Below are 22332 nucleotides of genomic sequence, written 5' to 3'. Positions count from 1 at the left end.
TCACCGTAATGCTTACTATTTTTAAAGTAGGTAAATTAATCTCGTCCAGCCAATCGGTAATTGGTTAAAGTTAAATAGAACGTATAATTTGGCTTTAATCATAGATCGATCTAGTTATCAACTGCACGCGATTGCAACCAATTGCATGCCTTTTGTTTTCTGAATGCGAGAGAGCGAGTGATAGGTATTACAAGGTTGACGTGGAGTGTAATTAGTGTGTCAGGGAGGCACCGGGTGGCCACGGCCGGCGGGCGGCGGGCGTGCGCACTGGAGCCGGCGCGGCAGGGCTGCGCGATCCGTCATTCGTACGCGGGCCCACGCCGCGGTGCCATCTCGCATCCTCGGTTACAGCGGCCGGTCTAGCACGTGAAGCTCGCGCGTGGCGCTGCAGCGCGATCCTCGAGCCGGAGCCAGCACGCGTGCGCGAGCGAGCGCGTGCGCGCGGCGCAACTGCGCGCGACGACGGGCCGCGAGCATGCGAGGAGCACGGCGCTGCCGCGCGTAGCGAGCCAGGCCGTGCGCGCTATCGCCATGGGCTGCGCCTCATCCGCCGAGGAGCGCGCCGCCATCCAGCGCAGCAAGCTTATCGAGAAGAACCTCAAGGAGGATGGCATCCAGGCCGCGAAGGACATCAAGCTGCTGCTGCTGGGTTGGTTCTCTGTCCCTCTCTAGCTGTTCCTGCGCGCGCACGCAAATATTGACTGCGGTGCTCGCGCCGCCGGCACGATAGGATCTTCAAATTCACGATATGACAAATATCTACCTACTTGTTACTTCGTTTGAAACAATGTATTTACCCTATCTTCAGCTGGCTGATCCTTTAGTAGAATTCGATTAGAGGTGTCTGTGTACGTTTACCAACGTTTTCCTGGATGTCCTTTTCCTTTGATCGACATCAGAAACCTGAAACCTGAGCAATCTCTCTACTTGGAAATTTGGTGGACTATATTACCTTTAATAGGTACCTATGCCAAATAATAAAATTCTGAAGGATCCTATATATTATGGATATCCATAACGCAAGTTCATGGGTAATTTAATTTTATAACACTATTGATAGTAAACATACTCGATGACACCAACTGTTTTACATTCTACCTAACATATTAAACAATACATTGTAACATCCATCTATAATCTAGGTTTAGTAGTATACAGGAAGCTTAGGACATTAACCACATCAACAGGTTATTTATTGATCTAGAAGCTCAAATGTCAACCTCAGCCGTGGTGGTAACTGTGGTAAAGTAAGAGTTACATCAAGACCACCAAGTAATCTGATGCTTAGATTACTTTGTCATGAAATGAAACTGGCCGACACAGACGTAACGTACCTAAATAAGCAAAAAGCAAATAATACACTGGATTATCGCTAATTAAACCCAAACATCGCTAATTTATTCTAATTAGTATGTTTGGTACAGTACAGACAGACAGTCTTCCAAAGAAACATCGATTCATACAAGTAGGTACTCATAGACCTCATAGTTCATCAAAGTTTGTGAAAGTCAAATGAAATTCCTTTATATTGGTCAATTTGTCTCGCTTGCTAATCGCAATCGTCAATAAACATTAACTAACTGATTACTCGTACATATATGTAATTGGTTGGTATGTGTGATTGGTTTTTGCAATCATAATATCGAAATCAGATCATACATGATTAGCCTCGATATGTGTAGTGCACTTCTAGATTTTGATGCCTATAGGGTATAGACGGATGTGAAGATGCCAAGCTGTTGATACATACATACATACATACTATCACGCCTGTATCCCATGAAGGGGTAAGCAGAGCACATGAAACTTCTCAAGTTTCAGTGCCACTCTTGGCAAATAAGGGGCTGAAAAGAAAACGAAACTGTGACATTGCAGTGATAGGTTGCCAGCCTCTCGCCTACGCCACAATTTACCCCATATCCCACAGTCGCCTTCTACGACACCCACGGGAAGAAAGGGGGTGGTGAAATTCTTAACCCGTCACCACACGGCAAGCTGTTGATACTTATTTAAATTATTTTTGCAACGTTTTTTTTATGCGATAGAAGACAAATGAGCAGACAGGTCACCAGAGTCGACACACAGCTGAGCATAAGCAAAATATGTCTCTTCGTGTACCTACACACGGTACTTGATCCGATTCCGATCCTAGGCTAGCTAGTCTCATCCAGTGACCCGCGATTTTACGAATGTCATCCACCCAACTAGGCTTGGACGCCAGGGCGATTCTGTCATCCGAAAACGGTCACCAATCAGTCAACATTTTGTCATACTCCACGCTTAAAGGGTCCTTACTCCTTACACTTCATAAGCAATCTTTTTATAACAATTTCTGTTGGATCTTATTGAACTTTGAAACATAAAAGAATGGTCTCATGGACCCTTGTTTAGGTCCATCTGCGATCACTGTGCCTGGAAATGTAATACATATGTCCCGCCCAATACCACTTAAGATTGGTAATGTCGTCACTCGTCTCCAGAACCCTGTACCCATTCCATCATCCTCTTTGCATTATCCCGCGCGGCATTCGTCATGGCTTATGGGTGCCTGGGGTCCGCTTTGTTAAATAGTCGCAAGATCCTGCATGCCCTTCCAATTCCGAACAGTAACTAGGCTTTATAAGGGTTAGTACCTGTGGTTAGTACAATGTCCTCACGATGTTGTCCTTCACTGAAAAACGACTGGCAAATATAAAAATGATAATTCGCACATATTTAAGTTTCGAAATACTCATTGGATTGAAAGTCCAATACAGTACCGCTAGACCACCAGCGCGACCGGAGCCACTAACCTGCCATCGCAAGCCCATTCCATACTTATTGTCAGCAATTAAAATTTTTCACATATTAACACTAACCGACACGCACTGCACGAGTATCTATCCAATACCAGGCCCATAACATGCCTGCAGTTATTCAATTCATTATGTGTATGGCGAGGGCATTATTGAATCCTGAGCGTAGTGAGAGATCTAGTGTTCACGCCCAAGGAGGAAATCAAATCAAAAAACCGGCCAAGAGCGTGTCGGGCCACGCTCAGTGTAGGGTTCCGTAGTTTTCCGTATTTTTCTCAAAAACTACTGAATCTATCAACTTCAAAACAATTTTCCTAGAAAGTCTTTATAAAGTTCTACTTTTGTGATTATTTTCATATTTTTTAAACATATGGTTCAAATTTTAGAGGGGGGGGGACACACTTTTTTTTTCCTTTAGGAGCGATTATTTCCGAAAATATTAATATTATCAAAAAACGATTTCAGTAAACCCTTATTCATTTTTAGGGTTCCGTACCTCAAAGAGGAAAAACGGAACCCTTATAGGATCACTCGCGTGTCTGTCTGTCCCTCTGTCACAGCCGATTTCTCCGAAACTACTGGACCGATTTACTTGAAATTTGGCACACGTATGTAAACCTGTGGCCCAAAGACGGACATGTAATTTAATTAAATGAAATTTAATCACAGGGGTCACTTTTGGGGGTAAAATTGAAAATTAAAAATCAAAGTTATTAAAACTATATTGTGTTACATATCAAATGAAAGAGCATTTTATCAGCATCTGAAATATATTTTTTTTATATTTTTTGTTTTGGTAATTTAGAAGTAATTTAAGAATATAAGCAAAAAATGACCATTCCCCCCTTATCTCCGAAACTACTTAGCGTAAAATTTTCAAAAAAATACACGAGATAGCCCTCTCCATGTAGATTACAGGAAAACCTATTAGAAATCTACAGTCAAGCGTAAGTCGGACTTAAGAGAAAAAACTCAGATTACGAATTTCACTCACTGCCGCTGCAAGTAGTTACTAAACGTCTTAAAATTGTGTAATCGAGTTGGACAGGTATAAAGAAATTCATTTCTGTCTTTTTCTTTTTAGAACTTGTTCAATTTTTTTTTCATTTGTACAAAATGACTTAAGTTCCTACTAAAAAGGAGGCGCTTAAGACCGTTTATAAATTGACTGAGCAAAATTTTATTCAAATCGGTCCAAAAAAAGGTGTCTGTTGACGAAAACATAGAATTTGTGCCACCGAAAGCCCAAATCTGAAGTCCATTTTGCTCTATCTCTTATCGTTTCCGAGATTACGTAAAGTCTTGAAAGTTCGAAACGTTAACTTTGCCATCATAGTCGTTCAGGCGCTCATGAGTTCTTTGTATGGAAAAGTCGAAAACCGACTCGCACTTGACCAATGTTCATAGAACGTTGTGGTTTTTTTTTATTAGCAAAAATGACTTAAGCGCCTTCAGAAGTGTAGGTGCTTAAGACCGTTTGTAAGTTAAAGTTAGCTGTGATGGCTCAACGAAGAAAGAAGATTTCAGTATCCTACTTATCAGGGCGAGCGGTAGCGAAGCTCTCCTATAGTCGACAAAGTTCCGAACCTTGTGGTACATTTTTTGAAAAAACTATCACGCCTATGAAGTTGTGCTTAAACATAGTAATTTATATTCATATCTAGATTTCATATCTGTAAAAAAATAGTTTTGTGTTCAATATTGTACTACTAACGCCATCTGTTAGGATTCTAAGGAGTAAGAAAACATCGTTTACTATTTTGTGTAACTAACGCCATCTGTTAGAAAACTAAAGAGGTAACGTTGTATTTTTGACGTCTGTCAACTATGACGATCAATCGAAACTTGGCACTGGAAATGGCGCGTAATTCAATTTTTCTATGGGAATCAAAACTTAGCCCCTACATTTTTAATATTATGTTATGGCTCGTCAAAGTTTAGGAAGCCAGCCAGATGCCAAGGGAAGAAAGGGAGGGAGAGAGAGGTTATCAACACGGTGTTTTCAGTCAAAAGAAAAAGTAAATTTTATTTATTTATTTATTGTTGAGAAACCCAATGTACATAGGATATGTTTAGGAAACTCAACGATAGAGTTGTTCGCTGTCGTTCGCTAGATGTCACTGTTACCCCCGCAAACTGGGCAATGACTTGTTTTCGTAAAATGTATAAGTATTTTTTGATGTCCACATTTTTCGTTAGATGTCGCTGTACCACCTGCAAACTAGCGAACGGCATTCTATGGTTCAATAACATATATTTAAATTGTATTAATTTCATCTTTTTTAGGGTTCTGTAGTCAACTAGGAACCCTTATAGTTTCGCCATGTCTGTCTGTCTGTCTGTCTGTCTGTCCGTCCGTCCGTCCGTCCGCGGATAATCTCAGTAACCGTTAGCACTAGAATGCTGAAATTTGGTACCAATATGTATATCAATCACGCCAAGAAAGTGCAAAAATAAAAAATGAAAAAAATGTTTTATTAGGGTACCCCCCCTACATGTAAAGTGGGGGCTGATGTTTTTTAGGGTTCCGTAGTCAACTAGGAACCCTTATAGTTTCGCCATGTCTGTCTGCCCGTCCGTCCGTCCGTCCGTCCGTCCGTCCGTCCGTCCGTCCGTCCGTCCGTCCGTCCGCGGATAATCTCAGTAACCGTTAGCACTAGAAAGCTGAAATTTGGTACCAATATGTATATCAATCACGCCAACAAAGTGCAAAAATAAAAAATTGAAAAAAATGTTTTATTAGGGTACCCCCCCTACATGTAAAGTGGGGGCTGATATTTTTTTTCATTCCAACCCCAACGTGTGATATGTTGTTGGATAGGTATTTAAAAATGAATAAGGGTTTACTAAGATTGTTTTTTGATAGTATTAATATTTTCGGAAATAATCGCTCCTAAAAGAAAAAAAGTGCGTCCCCCCCCTCTAACTTTTGAACCATATGTTTAAAAAATATGAAAAAAATCACAAAAGTAGAACTTTATAAAGACTTTCTAGGAAAATTGTTTTGAACTTGATAGGTTCAGTAGTTTTTGAGAAAAATACGGAAAACTACGGAACCCTACACTGAGCGTGGCCCGACACGCTCTTGGCCGGTTTTTAAATACCTATCTGTATCGACTGTATCGTTAGGTATTAAAATGAATGTAAATTAAAAATACCCTCAAAACTCTCAAAAGGCTCAATAAGCCAGTTATACGAACACGACCAAAAAATAAGGTTAAAGCTTGGTTGAAGATAGGTCGCTTAGTGATAGGTCCGCTTGGTTTTGTATGTATCTGACTGGTTAACCGACAAATGTTGTCGAGTCCTAGCTACCCGAAAATTTAAAAAATATTTGTTTACATTTATATGTATAAATACCATAAATTACAGACCATATAACAGATACATGTCACTTTGATTCCTCGTAGCAGGGAGGAAAGTGCCACTTTGCTCCCTCCTAACTAGGAAAGAGAAGCTCCTTTCCGAACGACATCGACACCGTGCTGTGCCTGCGAATTTTTGCTACTTACATAAGTTTGTACGATGAATTAAACAACTATTTATTTTATTAATACTTACATAAAATTACAATTGTTAATAATATTTACAATAATTATTGTAATTAACAAATTAGACGCATCCACAAGCGCATTGCTTTTGCTTATTGGTCGTGCTGTTTCATTTCCAGTCGAATTTACTTTCACGCATGTGTGAGCGAGCCCAAACGAAGAGTACCGAACGCACCCGAACGTCAGTCGAGCGGGGCGCGGTCGCCGTCACGGAGCGGAGCTAGCTTGTCATCCGGCCGCCATTATCTCATATTTTAAACGGATTCGTATTCAATTAAAGTTCGGGCTGCCGTTACGCGTTTTTAGTGTCGGTACTATAGTACATCGAAGACAATCTCTGTGGTGTTCAGTTCGTTCGTGCTAAGTGTGTACGACTAGGATTGGGAGTGATAAGTGTTAAGTTAGGTTACTGTGTGTTGAGTATCGAAGAGTAGAGAACCGCAATTATCGTCGCGTAGGGTGTCTCCGGTGGGGCCGGAGCGGCAGGCGGCGTGCGGAGCGCATGCAGAGGGAGCGGTGAGAGCGCGCCCGGCTCGGGGCGGCCGGCGGCCAGGCGCCAAGGCACAAGAACAGCTGCCGACATGGGATGCGCCCAGTCGGCCGAGGAGCGAGCGGCGGCCGCTCGCAGCCGACAAATCGAGAGGAATTTGAAAGAGGATGGCATCCAGGCTTCCAAGGATATCAAGCTGCTTTTGTTAGGTACATAAAGCTTCTTTTAATTTGAAGGCACATGGCCGCACCCATGAACTTGCGACGGCCGCGACGCCGAGTTATGATTTACGTATCGGTGGCTGCTTCGTTATGTAAATGAAATCTCGGAAAGTTCGCAACCTCGGGCCGTGATAGAGGCAGTAATGCTATTTTGATAATGAGTATGGTGCTACAGTTTGCTGGCTTTCTCCCCACACTCATCAATATGCTGGTATGCACGTATTGGTTCCGTATACAATCGAAAGTAGCTACGGATCTGGCATTTACGAAAGGTACAAATAATTCGTTCCTGATCCAATGCTTCTTGAAATGCAGTCTTAAAAATAATATTATTCTAGAAAATAACTAAATCCTGTAGTCTAGAGAAATAAGCTTGTACAAATCATTATCAGATTCCAGTAGGTTAGATAATCAAATATGAACAATTTGCTTAAAAACAAATGCACCACAATTTTACAGTAAAAAACAAAATTACCTACAGGTTACTTATCTGCTCTTCTGTCTCATAATGGATAATCCAAATGCAAAATTCGTTAATCCATGACCTCTCTTTTAAGTTTGAATTCCAGATCATCTGTCAATCTATATGAAATCAATCTATATTAAATCAAGTCAAGCAGTGTCAAGTAGTGTGAATCCTAAATCATTTTAGGGCAAGAACATAGCCAATTGTCAGTATTTTATTTTATATAATTGCGATACCTTGAGAAGTTGGCATTGGTATTCCCCTAAAACTTATAACACTATGTTACTAAAACTGATTAAAGCATCATTTGTTATTGCATGTATACATTTGTGTTAGTTTTTTACTTTAATCATTACTCAAGTGTTATTAATCCCATAATATTTTTATTTATTAACAAACAGTAAGGACAGAGGGCATAGGTTAGGTGACTCATAATTTAAGGTATAATTCTTAATCCATGACTCAACTGAAGTTATTGCTTGTTAGTATTGGCCTAATTTCTCAAATTACTGGACGCCAGAGCTTACTGATTCATACACGATATGAGCTTCTGTAACAGAAAATAAAAAAAAGTATTTTTAATTACACGTGTTTCTGTCGGTGATTGTCTAGCTGTACCTATCTAATCTCACTCTTCTAATGTATCTTTAATTGGCATACATAAGTTTACAGTTTTTGGAATTTAAATTTTACATCAATAATCTCATTTCTAAACTAAATGATCCAATCAACCACAGACTAGTAGCTTACTATTTGAAGGACTATATTTTGATTTTGCTAAGGGATAAGTGGCGTACACAAAGGGAGGCCTATGCTCAGCAGTGGGCGATTAATGGCTGAAATGATGATGATGATGATGATTTTGATTTTGCTACTGTGGGACCAAAACTTGCCATTTGCAATTTGGAAAATGTCATAAATAAGTACTTAATATGAATGAAGCAAGGAACCTTCTTATACGCCTCTGGGTTGCTAAAGTTTAGTTAAATTTTTGCCTTACATTATTATTTCGCTATGCAAAGTTATAAATTCAATTTAGTGAAAAAAGTTTCATAACTTTGTAGTGTAATTTGTAAAAAGGTAAGAGAGGTTAACTATTTGAAAGGACATTTTAGGTCTTCACATTTATACAAAGGTACTTTGTATGAATGATTAAATTAAAATAAAAAGAACAACCAACTTGTATGACATTACACACATAACACACTCTTAACACATATTCTATGGCAATTAGTTAACATTGCAAATATCTATGTCTAATAGATCCAATGCTGTATGAAGATGTAATGATAAAATTGGCTCTCTGCATTTGCCGTCTACATACAGATAGTTCCTATTTATCTTTCATTAGTATTAAGTGGTAAACCCGCATACTTAAATAACTTACAATAATCTTGTTTTGCAATTTGCTACCACTATTGCCAAGAATTTAACACACACTAGCTCTGGTTCTAAATAACTGACCCAAAGTACCTATGGTTAATTGCTAGTCACAGCGAAGGTGTTAATAAAGTTCAATGGCACGTCAAATCATTTTCTATCCAGTATATAGGTATTTTATAAACATGGTGTCACATTCAGAACAGAATAACATATCATCACTACTTTTAAAAAACTTGTATCTTCGTCTGTCAATGAAAAGAAAATTTTAGTAAGTATGTATGGAATATAACACTTTAAGTTCTCGCGCTTTGTACACATATTTAAAGTCACACACAGGTCGAACGCGATTAATTAACATTATTTTTACCTTTTTTCCCAACGTTTCGGCCAGGTTGCACTGGCCGTGGTCGCGGAAGACTAATGGTAAAAATAATGTTAATTAATCGCGTTCGACCTGTGTGTGACTTTAAATATATGTATGGAATGCATATAGAATTGCTGCGTTTTAACTTTGAGGAACAGCGTGAGATACAAGATTTTTTAAAAGTTGTGACGATATTCAACTATACACATTTTTGATGTCTGGACTTGTCTGGCCTAGCGGGTAGTGACCCAGCCTGCTAAGCTAAGCCACAGTTCAGGGCTAGAATCCTAGTAAGAACATTTATTTGTGTGATGTGCACAGGTATTTGTTCCTGAGTCATGGATGGCTTCCATGTATATATAAGTATTTTTATATTAAATCATAAATTAAATATAACAAGATCATACCATCCCATACAATAAAATGCGACCGCCTACGAACGCGCTTACACTCCACCACACATAGATGGCGCCAGAAGAAAATGCCTTGTTGCCACCGATTATTTGTAGATTGGCATTGTGTCAATTCCGAGCCGTAAATCTATGTCAAAAGTGACACTTAACGCCTTCTACAAGTATAATCGAAAGCTACAAGACATTTTTTTTGTGGCGCCATCTATGTGCGGTGGAGTGTAAGCGCGGTCTTAGGCGGTCGCATTTTAATGTATGGGATGGTATGATCTTGTTATATTTAATTTATGATTAAATATACATATTGTCTGAGCACCCACAACACAAGCTTACCATGTTGCTCACTCAATCCGTGTAAGAATGTCCTGTAATATTTATCCATACTAATATTATAAATGGGAAAGTGTGTGTGTCTGTTTGTTTGTCCGCCTTTCACGTCAAAACGGAGCGACGAATTGACGTGATTTTTTAAGTGGAGATATTTGAAGGGATGGAGACTGACATAGGCTACTTTTTGTCTTTTTCTAACGCGAGAGAAGCCGCAGGCAAAAGCTAGTTTATTATATTTTACACATTATCTGAAGTAGTATAAACTAATTCTGTATCCTTCCACATAGATCATTATCATACCAGACATCAAAAGAACATGTCTGCAAATGTCATCTGATGACATCTGATCAGAATTTATGCAATGAACAATACCATTTTTCTCATTCTTATGTCTTCATAATCTTCCTTGAATGTTTTATGTAATTTTACAATGGCTATGAGCTATGAGTTCCTATAGTATTAATGAAGTTGATTTAATGATGATTATTATCAGCTGTTACAGGTTTGACTGTAATGTTGGTAAATAACTAAGTACTTCTATTCTTAATTACATAGTAGTGAATGATATCCCAATCCCAGCAGCAGATGAAGCATAAGGGCCCTTCAAGTAGACCCTTTTGTGATAGAAAGTCACATAGCTTAACATTTTAGAACACTTTATTAAGTTTATTCATAGACTTGCATATAGGATTTAGATTCAAGTGATTTTTATTATTCTACTATCAATCAATTATTTTTCCATCCTTACATTTGTGGTGTGACTTACGTAATATTTGCTTGATTAACATTTTATCTGTAATTACTTAATTAGGGCAAAACTCAAAAGGCAAATTGATAAATTTGATTTTATTACATTGACCAATAAAAACTAGTTATCTTATACTATTAAACGAGCAATTCTTGTATATTTATTTATTTATTTATTTATTTATTTATTTATTTATTTATATATACCGACGATCTCGGAAACCGCTCTAACGATTTCGCTGAAATTTGTTTTGTGGGGGTTTTCGGGGTGAAAAATCGATCTAGCGTAGCCTTAGATCCCGGAAAACGCGAATTTTCGAGTTTTCATGAGTTTTTCTTTCGCATTTGTAAACGTAAAATATGGTCCTTAATTTCGCCGCGCGCGCATCGATTCCGCGTAGCTCAGTCGCACGAGGTCGGTCTAATGTACGCAGATAGATCGTAGGTGTCAGGGTTTCGAATCCCGGCCAGAAATTAAGTTTTTGTTTTTTGTCTTTTTTTTTGTTTTTGTATTTATAAGAGTTTTTTTTTTATCTAAAGACGTGATATATTAAAATAGAACCGAGCGAAGCTCGGTCGCCCAGATATTCTTTAGTTAATTTAAAATGTGAGGAATTACCTGCAATATTGATTATTTAACTTTTTTGTATCATTATTCAGTAAAAAATGACTACTTTCATTCTTGAAATAAAATCAAGTCAGATTGACTTTATTTGTATGTATGTATGATGTCTTGATTTTTACAGCGACCACTTTCCATCAGGCGGACCATATACCTGTTTGCCACCAACATGGTATTAAAAAAAAGTCTGTCCCTTAATCAGCCTATTAAAACTCTTTAGGCTGTTAGGTAGTTATAGAAACAACTTCTAGAGCTCTACGTGTAATTTACGAGACCAAGATCTTTGTTAGTATAGAATTTACCATTTACGCTTTTTGTATGCCATATTCAGACCATATTCGGTATACTAGTCCTATTACGCGGTGCCGTACGCGACACATGTCGGGGTCTCGTTTCAATTGCTTCACGAACTCAGGCGAGTTATAAAGTGGTCAACGTAACCTATGGACGCCTGCAACTCAAGGGGTGTCACATGCGCGTTGCCGACCCATTAGAAATTTGTACCCTCCTTTTTTGAAGAACCCTTTTTTGTATGTGAATAAAATTAAACCAATACACGATCATGAGATTTTTTGCTGGCAGTTAATTGAAGTGTCACGTCACGTCATATTGTCGTGCGGTCCTATGCTTGTTCATAACTTTCCTAAGTGATACTACACGCTTCTTCACGCAACCACTGTTGTCAAATCTCTGATTACACTTGTTGGTACGAAGTTTGAGGTCAAGTAACACTTGTGTTGAGCTGAGCACAAAGTTTGACACATTTTTGAAGTTAATAGATAGATAGCCACATTTGGTCATGGAGGTGTCGAATCAATAACGCCTCATTCAATGTAAAGACTGCAAATTGCCATGTGTCATTGATTCACACTATTCAAATACGGTACCAGAGGTGAATTGAAAATGTTAGCCTTTGCCTATTAAAGGTTACCTATTTAGTTTTTCCTTAACACGAAGAGGTCAGTCAGTTAGCCGGTATTTTTTTTTCACTCTGCATTTCAGTTTCACTCAATTTTATTAATAACTTGGTGACCAAAAAGGCTATTGGTAAACCCACCTGAACAACGTTCAGGTTGCCGTAATAGCACTAATAGCTCCTAAAAAATATACTTCACAAGGGCCCCAAAGCATACACAGAGACACGAAAGTAGTAAAAATAAGGGGTCAATCGGTAAGGCTGAAAATACGCTGAAAACTAGATTTACAATGTAAACTACATAACTGACTGGTTTGACATAGCCTTTAACCTGTTGGGTGCTCCATGTTTGGAGCGGTTGCACTGTAGCTAGCTAGTGGCTACATATTTTATCAGCGATGTCGGGTGTTGCGAGCACGCGACTCAGCGATATTATCGTTGATAGCACGATACCGGGCTGTTGTTGTTGCCATCGCTAACGGAGCGCATCGCTTCGGACCATATTAAACAATCAAATCTTATTATTATTTTTGTCTTTGCTATTTATGAAACTGCAACATCGACTAAGGCCATTTCGGATGTACACGTACGTTCGGTATGGCCTTGGCCTTTCCATTGTATGTATGATTGACTAATGAGTGCAGGTGTTTTGCTGTAATGTAATTGTAAAATTGTGTCAGTATCATTAGACTTATGAAATGGGGCTCAGTGTAATGAACTCTAATCTTGTTGTTAGTAAATAAATGCAAAATAAAATGGCACTCAGCAAGTACCGTCATTCTATTAGGTACTATAAGGAAGTTTTCGCAAACTAATATAAATAGGTTGGTCATTTGGCTACTCACAATAACCTCATATCGTAACTGCATGTGCTGAATATTCATAGCTTTTACGAAACATTTTATCTGGACATACAGATTGCATTAAGCGATTCGCGCTAGCGATAATGTTAATGCCTATAGCAACGACAGTTGGTTATCCAAGTTGCAGCAAGTTGCCGAAGCCCCGTCGCATGGCGCCGTGAGAACTGCCCGTAGATAATGGAAACCAAGGAAACTTTCCAGATTCGTCAAACAGATACGACCAGCATGTCATTGTCAAAACTAACTTGCCGACTTTGTTGGTTTGGTGTGATGGATACTCTACTTAATTGCGTGAATGAATATGTAAACGGTTACAATTGCTTATGTTACGTAAAAATAGAATTACGTTTTTTAAGTTAAGAACCAATATGTGTTGTATGTCTAGGAATGCAGACATATAGACGTAGAAAATAGGAAGTAATAGTGTGTGAACATGCAATATCCACCGAATTTTATTGAAAAAGTTTACAGCAAGCAATTTAGACTTGTAAATAAAAATAAAGATATTTCATTTGGGTTTTACACGCTGATACGAGGTGTCACTGAAATCTTTACGATTGTTCTATCATTGAAATCGTAAAAACCTTTATTTATTAATGCAGTAATCCTTTTATTTTGGCAGTAATTCTAGATATATTTCTAGACTAGACACGTATGTGTAGTAACTGTGGGACTGGGCAAAATAAATCAATACTGTGATGTACATATCGAAATCGGTCAATCCCCATATTTTTTTAAAAACATATAGTTGTAATATGTAACAGTGCACAGTGTTACCTTTATTTCATAGATACTTTGACTTTGAGTACATATCATTTTGCACGTTATTATGATAAATATCAAAGTCAACATCGCAAGCATTATACCAAATGTGCCTGTTACCATACCATCAACTGACCTTTAAACATTTTAACTATTTATTCACTGTATATTTTTCATAATCAGTATGTTACTAGGTATATGCTTGCAAACGTGTTAAATTGCGAATATGAGTATTCAATCTGTCTGTGTCAAGCAATATATGTACATACCTAAATCGGTAACCATTCAGAACAAAACGATAGTGCATTCACTAGCAGTTAGCACGAATATGAAATCACGAGACAAGGCGTAGGTGATATGTGTGTCTCCAGGGTCAAAGATCGGCCGCTGCCGCCGAGCCAATTGATGGCAACTAGGGTCACGATGCCTGAACCTGTATCTTTCATGTCACTATATCTAACGCAACATCGCAAGCGAACCAGTGCAAACGTGATCTCTGATACACGTGGTTTCTAACGGTAGTATAGGTCAAGTTACATTAGGGAATAGACAAGATGTTTTGTGAATAACTTAGCATTCGTCGAGGCTCGTTTTGCGACACCCACGGCAGTCACGGCAATTATGATTTGCTCTTAATAGACCACTTAACATTGAATCAAAGGTAAACGCTTGCGGTTCAATCTAGCTGATTCGAGCAATCACTTGAGGTACTAATTTGTTTCAAGTTCTTCTCACGCTAGCGCTACTATGTCCTAAGCTAAGCCTTGCTACTATAATGGTAATTACTTGGTTAGAATAACAGACTTGCCAATATTTGTAAGCAGCAAACATAAAAAAAATACATGTTTGATTATCATAATAACACAATAAGGGGAGGTTTTAATGAGCTTGCCAAAACAATGCCGTTGTCTATTTTAAATTATTTCATTCCGCGCTAATTATCATAGGAGCGTGTATTGTAAGTACTATGTAGTGACAACATACTATGCGTAACAGTTAAAAGATTGGCGCCATTTACGTCTATTGGGCAGCGTCCACACTCATGAGACGCATGTCTTGCGGCGCGGAACGGACGTCTCCGCTACGCCGCCTGAATGTAATTCAAAAAACGTCTCCTCAGTACATTTTGTATAGGAAGGACGTAAGACGCGCCTCCAGGCGTCGCGGCGTCTCATGAGTGTGGACCACTGTGGACGCTGCCTTAGAACTTACCTCCGTGAAGTTGACCGCCCCATATCGAGTGCCCGCAAATTACATATCTATATCGTTAGTTCATCGTTAGTTCACGTTAGTTCAGTATGTGAAATCGTTAGGATCCGATAACAACATCACTTTTTTTAAAAAACAAAATGGAGGGGGCCAACTTCACGCTACCGCCCCAAAACTGATTTTACGGTTTTTGTCAATTGGAATCGAAAGATAATCGTTAATAGACGTTAGTTCAGTATATAAAATCGTTAGGATCCGATTAGAAGTATTTTTTTTTTTAAATGAAGTGGGGCGGCCAACTTCACGCTACCGCCCCAAATTCGATTTTACGATTTCTGTCAATTGAATTCGAAAGATAATCGTTAGTAGACGTTAGTTCAGTATATAAAATCGTTAGGATCCGATTAGAAGTATTTTTTTTTTTAAATGAAGTGGGGCGGCCAACTTCACGCTACCGCCCCAAACTCGATTTTACGATGTCTGTCAATTGAATTCGAAAGATAATCGTTAGTAGACGTTAGTTCAGTATATAAAATCGTTAGGATCCGATTAGAACTTTTTTTTTTTTTTTTTAATGAAGTGGGGCGGCCAACTTCAGGCTACACCGCTCCAAACTCGATTTTACTATTTCTTTTTTTATTTCCAATTAGAATCGAAAGATGATCGTTACTTGACGTTAGTTCAGTATATAAAATCGTTAGGATCCTAAGTGCAACACCACTACGCATTATTCATTTTAATGGGGGAACCCAAAACATAGGTTGCAGCAGTAAACTGTTTTTATGGCTTCTATCGTGCAAAATCGATATGGATTCGTTAGTTCATCGTTAGTTCACGACGTTTAGTATGTGAAATCATTACGATCCAATAAAAACATAAATTTTTCACTCATAGAAGATTCGCCATAAAAAAATAAAACTTAAAAATTTTAAAAACTCAACTTATGGTCCTATATCGAAGGTCGAAAAAAATACTTGGGATCGGATTCTTACGATGCCACTGTGTGAATACGTTCAAAAGACGTTGCTCAATCAAGATACACAGGTCACTTGCGGGCACTCGTAGAAGATTCGCCATAAAAACTTGAAAATTTTGAAAACTCAAGTTATGGTCCTATGTCGAAGGCCGAAAAAATACTTGGGATCGGATCCTTACGATGCCACTTTGTGAATACGTTCAAAAGACATTGCTCAATCATAATACATAGGTCATTGGCGGGCACTCGTAGAAGATTCACCATAAAAAAATAAAACTTAAAAAATTTAAGAACTCAACTTATGGTCCTATGTCGAAGGCCGAAAAAAATACTTGGGATCGGATCCTTACGATGCCACTTTGTGAATACCTTCAGAAGACGTTGCTCAATCAAGATACTCAGGTCATTTGCGGGCACTCGTAGTAGATTCGCCATAAAAAAATACAACTTGAAAATTTTAAAAACTCAACTTATGGTCCTATGTCGAAGGCCGAAAAAAATACTTGGGATCGGATCCTTACGATCCCACTTCGTGACTACCTTCAAAAGATGTTGCTGAATCAAGATACATAGGTCATTTGCGGGCACTCGCAGATGATTCACCATAAAATAATGAAACTTGAAATTTTAAAAACTCAACTTATGGTCCTATGTCGAAGGCCGAAAAAAATACTTGGGATCGGATCCTTACGATGCCATTTTGTGAATACCTTCAGAAGACGTTGCTGAATCAAGATACATAGGTCATTTGCGGGCACTCGCAGAAGATTCACCATAAAATAATAAAACTTGAAATTTTTAAAAACTCAACTTATGGTCCTATGTCGAAAGCCGAAAAAAATACTTGGGATCGGATCCTTACGATCCCACTTTGTGAATACCTTCAGAAGACGTTGCTGAATCAAGATACTCAGGTCATTTGCGGGCACTCGTAGTAGATTCGCCATAAAAAAATACAACTTGAAAATTTTAAAAACTCAACTTATGGTCCTATGTCGAAGGCCGAAAAAAATACTTGGGATCGGATCCTTACGATGCCACTTTGTGAATACCTTCAGAAGACGTTGCTCAATCACGATACATAGGTCATTTGCGGGCACTCGTAGTAGATTCGCCATAAAAAAAAAACTTGAAAATTTTTACATTAAATTAGAACTTCATTCAACTCACGTAGTCGTATTTAAAAAAGGCGTTTATTAAATAAGCTCAGGATAAACCGTTAAAACATGAAGAACTTCTTTAAAATTGTTTACATGTCCATCTTTAAATGGCTACTTATATCTGTTATTTGAAAATTTATCGTGTTCTCAATCCCCGGCCTCGGGTCGCGGATCTCAGATCTTGCGCGTTATTTATTTATTCTGCCGCTATTTTTAACCGACATGCATATTGTGAACTGTAACAGTTTACATTTGTACGGTAATTAACTGCGTTTATATCATTGCGTGTTTTATTGCAGCGGGCGGTCGATCATCTCGACTCGACAGATTCGGAGAAGTCGGAATTCGGATCTCATATGTAATTTTTGTACCCAAAAAACGTTCTTGCTGCTGTACATTGTGAAATGGAGAGACAAATTTTGTTTTTCTGAGCTTGTGTGTTTCAGCAAATTACACACACTCTCAGCTAGGACCTCACTCAAATTGGTATAGATAGGTATCGAGTCATTTTCAGTATGCAATGCAGCCATCCATGCCATCTCCTCAGACAGACAGACAGCAAAAATTTTATAATGTGAATCATAATGTTGTTGTATTTAGCATCGATACACAAAAAACTGCTTACCAAATATGTAAATCCTTTGCCCATTTCTGGTATAACTACTAAATATCTGGGCAACCGAGCTTCGCTCGGTTCTGTTTCGTATCCTTGACATGTGTCGCCATCTAGTTCAAAAATGAATAGTACCTACATCGAGCGAAAGAATTCTCAGCCTTAACAACACAACTACTCCACACGAGATGGCGCGCATTTCGCCACAAAAACTCAAATAGTGTATTTTTCTATTCGTTTTAGCCTTGACCTGTGTCGCCATCTAGTGTTTGCAATAAATAGTACTTACATCGACCGAAAGAATTCTGTCTTAACAGTACAACTACTGCACACGAGATGGCGCGCGAAGAAAAACGCATGAAAACTCGAAAATTCGCGTTTTCCGGGACCTAAGGATAAGTTAGACCGATTTTTCACCCCCAAAAACCCCCACATAACAAATTTCTGCGAAATCGTTAGAGCGGTTTCCGAGATCGTCAGTGTAAATAAATATATATATAAATAAATAAATAAATAAATATACAAGAATTGCTCGTTTAAAAGTATAAGATTGATCAGCGTCGGCTAATGCACAAGTGGGCGTTGGAATAGATAACGATAGAGATTGTGCCACAATGACGCGTAGATTTGACAAATGTAACCTTTAATAGTATGACATTACGAGCCAGATGACGCGTCTTAATGAATGAAACGAACTATATTATTATAATGAATCAGCTGATATGTGTCTGTTTGTATGCGAATTGTTATTAACAGGTGTTCTTGTTTCAGGTGCTGGAGAGTCCGGCAAGAGTACTATAGTCAAACAAATGAAGTAAGTACATTTGCATACGGCAACTTTTACTTCGTATGGCCTAAATTCTATTTATAAATTGAATTATTTCGGGCGTTTGAAATGGTGAAAGAAATGCACTTTATGAAAGGTTTTAGTGAATTTAGGTGAAGGAAAACAACGCGAGGAAACCCGAATGCATCCGCTAATAAATTCAAGGGTGTATGTATGCGAACTTGTGAAGTTCTTATCCGCATTAGGTTAGCGAATGTAGCTATGTATTGTAAGCCCTCTCACGTCGAGAGGAGCTGTGTCCAGCAGTGGGATCTGTGTTCGGTATTCGAATATAGGCTAAATAATTTATGCTATACATATATAATGAAATTGAAACGTACTATTCTCATTGGCCCTTCTACTAACAGTACTAACTAGACATGAAGCTGTTATTTTTATAATAGTATCTGAGTCACTTGTTTCAATTTGGTCTGATGTGATATGTCAGGGGATGGATAATATGGCTATCTTATCTATACATTAAATAAATAATCTATATTAATTTATTTTATGTTTTCCTAGAACTAAATAAATCAATACATTATTAAGCACACAGTTACATTGTTATTTTACCACAAAGTATAATATGTACATGGCTTTGTAATCAAAATCAAAATCAAAAAATCAAAATAATTTATTCAGCAAATAGGCCACAGGGGCACTTTTACACGTCACATGTACATAGGTATTTAAAAAAATATTTAAAATTGAGTTGAAATTACAATTGATACTATTATATACTAATTCTAAGTTCTAACTAAAGTTAACTCTATACAATTAATTAGAGATGTAGAAGGTCTCTAAATGTCGAATTACAACCAAGAACTACACTAAATTTAATATAAAAAGTACAAATACAAAAAAAAAAAGTCTAAAATTACTTTAGAGGTGCAAATGACTCTAAATGTCACAACTAAAAATAAAATGTATATCTACTTAATCTAATTACACATTTTAGCTGAATATTTAAGGTAGTCCGTCTTATCTTATATGTAAGTGACAAGCGTATCAGTATTATCACATCATGCCCTAATCTGTGCAGTATTTTCACTCAGTCACGTTCAGTGTCCTCTGTTTCAATGCTTCTACGACCAATTAAAGCACATGGTTTGGGTTCTTCAATTGCTTAAAATGTTGTCGATGTAATAACCCTAACGCTAAAGAATATTCTTTCATTTTGAACGAAAGCCATATTCGAAAAAATCGAAAAACAATTCGTCTTTACAGCTTTCGTCTCAATAGTTGTATAGAACAATAGGTAAATACCTCTTAATAGTGTAACTGACTAGTAATATATCTCCTCGTCCTTATTGAAACTATTGATTATATAACTATGAAATATATAATCAGCAAATAGTCACGATCCGTTTAATGTTAGACGATGGCATTCTTCAGCGGTTTTTTTCTAATACCCAATTGATCTTATCAATTAACTTATCATACAATCGAAAGTTCTAATAAATTGGTACAATGATATATTGTCCTTGTTAAATCACGGCGATACGGGTAATTACCAAACGATGACATAACGAACATATTTTTTTATCATTACCGCCTTCAGTCTACCGAATTGATCTACACATCTACGATTGTCCACTATCTCTCACTATCTTAGTACAACTTGTCAACAAGCTCTTGTCATTTCGCCGACTTATCGACGATATTGTACAATATGCACATATTGTAACCTTTATCGCGACTGATAGTACTCGTGTTTTTACTTTAGTTAGATTGATCGTTTGGGATTATGTGACCAATTTAAAACATGCCCATTCATCATAATTTATTGCATTCATTGTTATCTAGTACCTAGTAAACTCTTCATAACATCGGCCTGCAGCAGAATATTACTTCAACTTACTATTTTTTCCAAAATCTTTATAGGAAGAAACAGTTGATATTCGTTTTAAAAAATATCGATTAAATGGCAACCGACCTGAAAAATCATGCCCGATATTCTCCTTTCAAAAATATTTCAGTCGTTTTTAGGCTGTGTCTTAGTTATGCCATTCAAAAGATTGAAGAACTCTCAGGAGATTATTTTCTTTACAAGTTAATTTTAACACAAGTCTGCAATAGGCTAGTTTCCTCCTAGTCCAATCAGCTTCTTTTTGAGAACTGTCAAAACGATTTGCTAATATGGAATTATTATGAAATACTGAGGAGTGACGACACGGTCAATTCATTTACTTTATATCTTTCTCTTTGACTTATTGAATAGAAATTATGTTTAAACATAACTACCTGACGAGTGACGACAGTGGAGTGACGACACGGTCAATTCATTTACTTTATATCTTTCTCTTTGACTTATTGAATAGAAATTATGTTTAAACATAACTACCTGTCCATGTTTTTCTTCTAAATATGTGGTGCTTTATTTCCTGCACTGCATCAAATATTTTATTTTAACTATAGGAAACTAACCTATTCTGCATGGATAGATTTGCACTGCAGTCTATAGGTACTGATACGCAGTGAGTGGTGGTCAAAATACGACAAGCGAAAAGTCTTAATTAAATTTAATGTAGGAAGTGAGTTTACATTTTGCTCTATTAATACTTATAAACAAATCTACAATCACCTTGTTTGTCCCCAGAATTATCCACGAAAGTGGCTTTACGAATGAAGACTTCAAACAGTACCGGCCGGTGGTGTACAGCAACACAATTCAGTCGCTTGTCGCCATCTTGCGTGCCATGCCCAACCTGGGCATCACCTATGGCAATAAGGACCGGGAGGTAAGTTCCATATCAAAACATGTTCTAGAAGAGTGGTCCCCCACCTAACAAAAACTTCCTGAAATATTATTGGTAGTGCTCTGATTTAACAGATTCAAGACATTGATAGTTTGGGAAATGCTGTTCTGGATTAGTTTTGGTTGTTACACCCACCTATTAGATTAATGTAGAGTAGCTTATTTAGGGCCAGTTGCATCAACCACATTTGACAGACACATCATCGTCACGCTGCAGACGTCTATATGGAACTTCCCATACAGTAAACATTTAACGAACGCTTTAACGGTGACAGTCGGTTTGATGCAACCGGCCCTTAGAGTCGGTTGCACCGAGCGTTTGTTACCGTACCGTAAGCGTTTGCTGAATTATTGTATAGTATAGTGTATGGAAAGTTCCGCTCTTTATTCCTGAGTGATATGTTTTTATCAGCCTGCATGCTAGTGGAATCAAATTTCGCACATAAAGACTTCTGATAGATAATCCTAATCCAGATTCAATATAAGCTGATTTTCTAAAATTTATATCTCAAAATCGTGACCTAAATGTTTTCTAAACGTGCAGTAGTTGGATTGAGATTCGTGGCACTTTCTCGTTAATCCGAAAGAAATCTAATCCACGCATTCATCAGTTATCTTCGATCATTAACCTCACGAAAAGCAAAAAAATACGGTTAATTAACAAATTTTAAATCAAACTACGTTAACTGCCTCTCAAATTAAGACCCATTACACTGATCGCTTGTTTCACAACACTGCAACGACTTAAATTTGTATAATGGTAATTCAAATCGATCGCTAATTAAAATCACATTCGTTTCCGTTCACGGTCCATCGGCCGCTACAGTACTTCCTGTCTACAAAAATGTGGACAGACACTTTCTCTGATGC

At 37.7% G+C, this 22332-nt stretch overlaps 1 protein-coding gene across 2 annotated transcripts in view; it reads left to right on the top strand.

Annotated features, from left to right (window-relative positions):
* Positions 1-265: 265 nt before the first annotated feature.
* Positions 266-22332, top strand: part of LOC125234441 (guanine nucleotide-binding protein G(o) subunit alpha) — a 60250-nt gene continuing 38183 nt past the window's right edge. Inside the window, exons 1-3 of one of the 2 annotated variants that reach the window (XM_048140684.1) lie at positions 266-649; positions 18650-18692; positions 21304-21445. In XM_048140684.1, coding sequence (XP_047996641.1) covers positions 532-649; positions 18650-18692; positions 21304-21445 — 303 coding nt within the window. In that variant the 5' untranslated portion in view covers positions 266-531. Of the gene's footprint in view, positions 650-6521; positions 7046-18649; positions 18693-21303; positions 21446-22332 lie in introns of those variants that run through there. The other variant, XM_048140683.1, reaches the window with a different exon arrangement.

This window comes from Leguminivora glycinivorella, chromosome 16 (assembly GCF_023078275.1).
Source record: "Leguminivora glycinivorella isolate SPB_JAAS2020 chromosome 16, LegGlyc_1.1, whole genome shotgun sequence".
NCBI lineage: Eukaryota > Metazoa > Arthropoda > Insecta > Lepidoptera > Tortricidae > Leguminivora > Leguminivora glycinivorella.
This window is presented reverse-complemented; position numbering and strand designations above follow the sequence as displayed.